Below are 3044 nucleotides of genomic sequence, written 5' to 3'. Positions count from 1 at the left end.
CTTGCTTTAAAAAAAAAAAACAGGTTCTGTTTACAGACCAGTGTGAGGGAGAAGTGTTTGGGAAACCTTTTTGCCATTCCTCAGATGTTGGAAAAAAGTGTGAGCCATAAATTTATCGTAATTGATTTACGATTTCACTCCATCCGTTATGCTTCACTCGGTACGGCATGGAAGCAGCCTTTCCTATGATACCGCAGGGTTTGGACCTACCGTGCGATACATGATGGGTGATAATTGCCAGCAATTACTTGATGATTGGATTGCGCTCGGGTGAACTTCAACTCGTCATATTTTGTCACTTTAACATTTATGCTGCGCTTAAACCCCTCTCAATCATTTCATTGAGCGTACCAGGACTTGCCAGCGAAACGTAGGATAATTTAATTTAAAAGCTAATGAAACCATGCGAATACATCAACACTTTTTATTTTATGATCTAAACTGCTCGGTTGGAAATGAAAGAATCTCGCTAGTAAACGTTTTCATGTATTCCGTTGATCATAAGTTTTCCGTTATTTTTGACTGAAGGTATTCAGTTTACGAATAAATTATTTTATTTAGCGAATTATTTTACCGTTCGGTGTTTGCGCTTTCCGATATTTTTAGTTTATTTACTCTATTTATTGCTGTAATCATATACAAGGAGAAGAACGTTGGTTTTCGGGAAGCAAGCATTACATCGTTTTTATACAAATAACAACCAAAAGCTGCTGTTTATAAATATCTGATACCAGAATGATACTACGCTAATGAAGTTGAACTGCGATTTCCGGGTTGAGCGTGATCCAAAACATCGTGGAAATTTCGTCGTTTCGGGAAAGAATTGCTAATGTTTTCGATAGTTAACCCATTCATTGAGGACAGCCAGGAAAAAGTGTGTACAGCAGTAGTGTGGTGGAAACTAACCGGGCGAGCTTAGAATAGAATTGTTTTCTACTGATCTGCGCTGCGCCCTCGGTTGTAGCAGACCGTGATTGCGTATTCATTGCCGACCAAAGCACAGACTGTTTTGCATATTGATTAGCTATTCTAAAACACTGGCTGATGTGGACTTGAGTAGATCGCGCACCGAACATAGTAATGTTAGCTCAATGTTAAGTTGGTTCAATGGGTCATAATGACAACTTTTTTTTTGGTAACATAAGTTTTGGCTAGAAAACTTGCAAATTATGCACGAAACTTAACCGCAGTCAGCAAACAGAAACATCTACTGTAGATACCTGCGATAAATCCAATTCACAACAAGCAGCCCAAGCACCAACTGAAGACCGTAGTGGAGCACTCGTAAAATCCTGTACTTCTTTAGCGATTGTTCGATGCTATCGTCCGGTTCGTTCAATAAGTAACGACGACCGCCAAGGATGGCGTCTTCGTAGTACTCCATCATCCCACGAACGAAAAATTTCGTCGAAAATGTGTTCCTGAAATATGAAAGTACGTATAATCGATCACAGTTTAAGCAGCTCGTCATAAGCAGTCCATACCAACATACCTATCATGTTCCGGTATTATAAGCTCAAGTTTCTTAAAGTTATCATTAACGAATTCCCATTCATTGTTCATGAAGTATCGGAGGGATACCTGTGCGTCGAAGATTTTACGATTCAACCTTAACAAACTGTTGCAGGGAAGAAAAGAAATGAAAATGTTAGTTGGGCAAAAAGAGATGAGTACGCTTTCGTTTGAAGCGCCATGCTCGCGACACACTTACAACGGTGTCTTTCCAACGACGCGCAGCAACGTGTCGACTAACAGGGCCGGTAGTAGTTGGCAGAAGAAAAATATGATATAGAACAAGTACTTGTTTGAAGTCGCGGTACCGCCGGGAGCCCACAGCATGTTGCCCAATGGCACCCGATCGAACAGTACCTTCCCGTCGTACAGCATCATGCCGTAGTTGATTGTTTTATCCCTCTCGGCAGCACTGTTGTAGACCGGCAGATCACCAGGCTTATCGCAGGTGGCTCGCTTCCAGGCGGCCACTATGATCGCCTTGATGCTCACGTCCACCGGGATACAGTTGATGCGTTTCTCCAGGTCGATCATGCCGGTTCGCACGACTCCCGATGCGCAACCGAGCAGCAGCCCGATGGGACCGTTAAAGTTGTCAACCCAGCCACACAGTGGTTCCGTCTCTGAGTTGGTCACGATCGATGGTCGAAAGACGACAAGCGGTAGCTGATCGCGATACTCGAAACAAATCTGTTCAGCCAGTCCCTTGGTGTAGGTGTACGTGTTTGGAGCGAATTGTGTTAACCTGCAAAAAAAAGGAAAGGTTCTCCTTGTTTATTTCATGTAGAAGGAAGCAACCAACCGTGACGGTAGCATACTTCTCCTTGAGGGTTTCTAGCGCGGCCACGTCGAACGTTTCCGCCATGCGGATCGCTGCCCTCCAGTCCATCTTTGACGGATAGATTTTCTCCTCGACGTGCAGCAGCTCCGGATTGCAGTAGGTGGTCGAGACGTGCACTACGGCCCGCAGCTTGTGGAGCGTTTTGGCCCACTCGAACACTTCCCGCGTACTGCGAGTGTTGGTCAGAATGGCGTCCTTCAGTGGATCGTCGAATCGAACACTTGCCGCGGCGTGAAACACGAATTGCACATTCTTGATGCGATCGATGCTGTCCAGAGACATACCCAACTTCAGCTGCGTGCAGTCGCCTTCGATGGGACATATTTTGCTCAGCGCCTCGGGATTTTCACTTTTGAGCAGATCAAACAACTGCAAGGAAACAAATCCAGAATTTAGTGCTTATCTCGTACGACTCGTTCGATCCACAGATCGCACACAGCTTCAGCGATAAATCGGATTGAGAGAACTGCGTAACACAACCTACCACTCCACCGGTAATCGTTTCCAAGCGTTCCTCGAGCGATTTTCCCCTCTTGCCGCGCATTAACACAAACACCCGTCCGATCTTCGGGCACGATCGGAGCAGCTTCTCGATCAGCACTTTGCCCATGAAACCGGAGCCACCGGTAAGGAACACATCCGCTCCGGCAAATACAGCCGGTATGCTGTAGCACTCCTGTTGTTGCGCCAT

General features: G+C 45.4%; 1 protein-coding gene across 1 annotated transcript; it reads right to left on the bottom strand.

Moving 5' to 3' along the window:
• Positions 1–1207: 1207 nt before the first annotated feature.
• LOC131293825 (fatty acyl-CoA reductase wat-like) lies at positions 1208–3044 on the bottom strand. The gene is made up of 5 exons (XM_058321878.1): positions 2838–3044; positions 2331–2722; positions 1712–2257; positions 1493–1618; positions 1208–1421 (listed from the first exon to the last, which is right to left on the bottom strand). The coding sequence occupies exons 1-5, from the start codon at positions 3042–3044 to the stop codon at positions 1208–1210; spliced, it is 1485 nt and encodes a 494-aa protein (XP_058177861.1).

The sequence above is a fragment of the Anopheles ziemanni genome, chromosome 2, assembly GCF_943734765.1.
Source record: "Anopheles ziemanni chromosome 2, idAnoZiCoDA_A2_x.2, whole genome shotgun sequence".
Classification (NCBI taxonomy): Eukaryota; Metazoa; Arthropoda; class Insecta; order Diptera; family Culicidae; genus Anopheles; species Anopheles ziemanni.
Note: the sequence above shows the minus strand (reverse complement) of the source record. Positions and strands in the feature narration are given on the sequence as shown.

Excerpts from the sequence above, each read along its gene's own strand:
- LOC131293825 (XM_058321878.1), bottom strand. The coding sequence starts at position 3,044 with ATGGCGCAACAACAGGAGTGCTACAGCATACCGGCTGTATTTGCCGGA. Across the intron at positions 2,723-2,837 it reads AAACGATTACCGGTGGAGTG|TTGTTTGATCTGCTCAAAAG; the intron begins GTAGGTTGTGTT and ends GTTTCCTTGCAG. Across the intron at positions 2,258-2,330 it reads CTAGAAACCCTCAAGGAGAA|GTTAACACAATTCGCTCCAA; the intron begins GTATGCTACCGT and ends TTTTTTTTGCAG.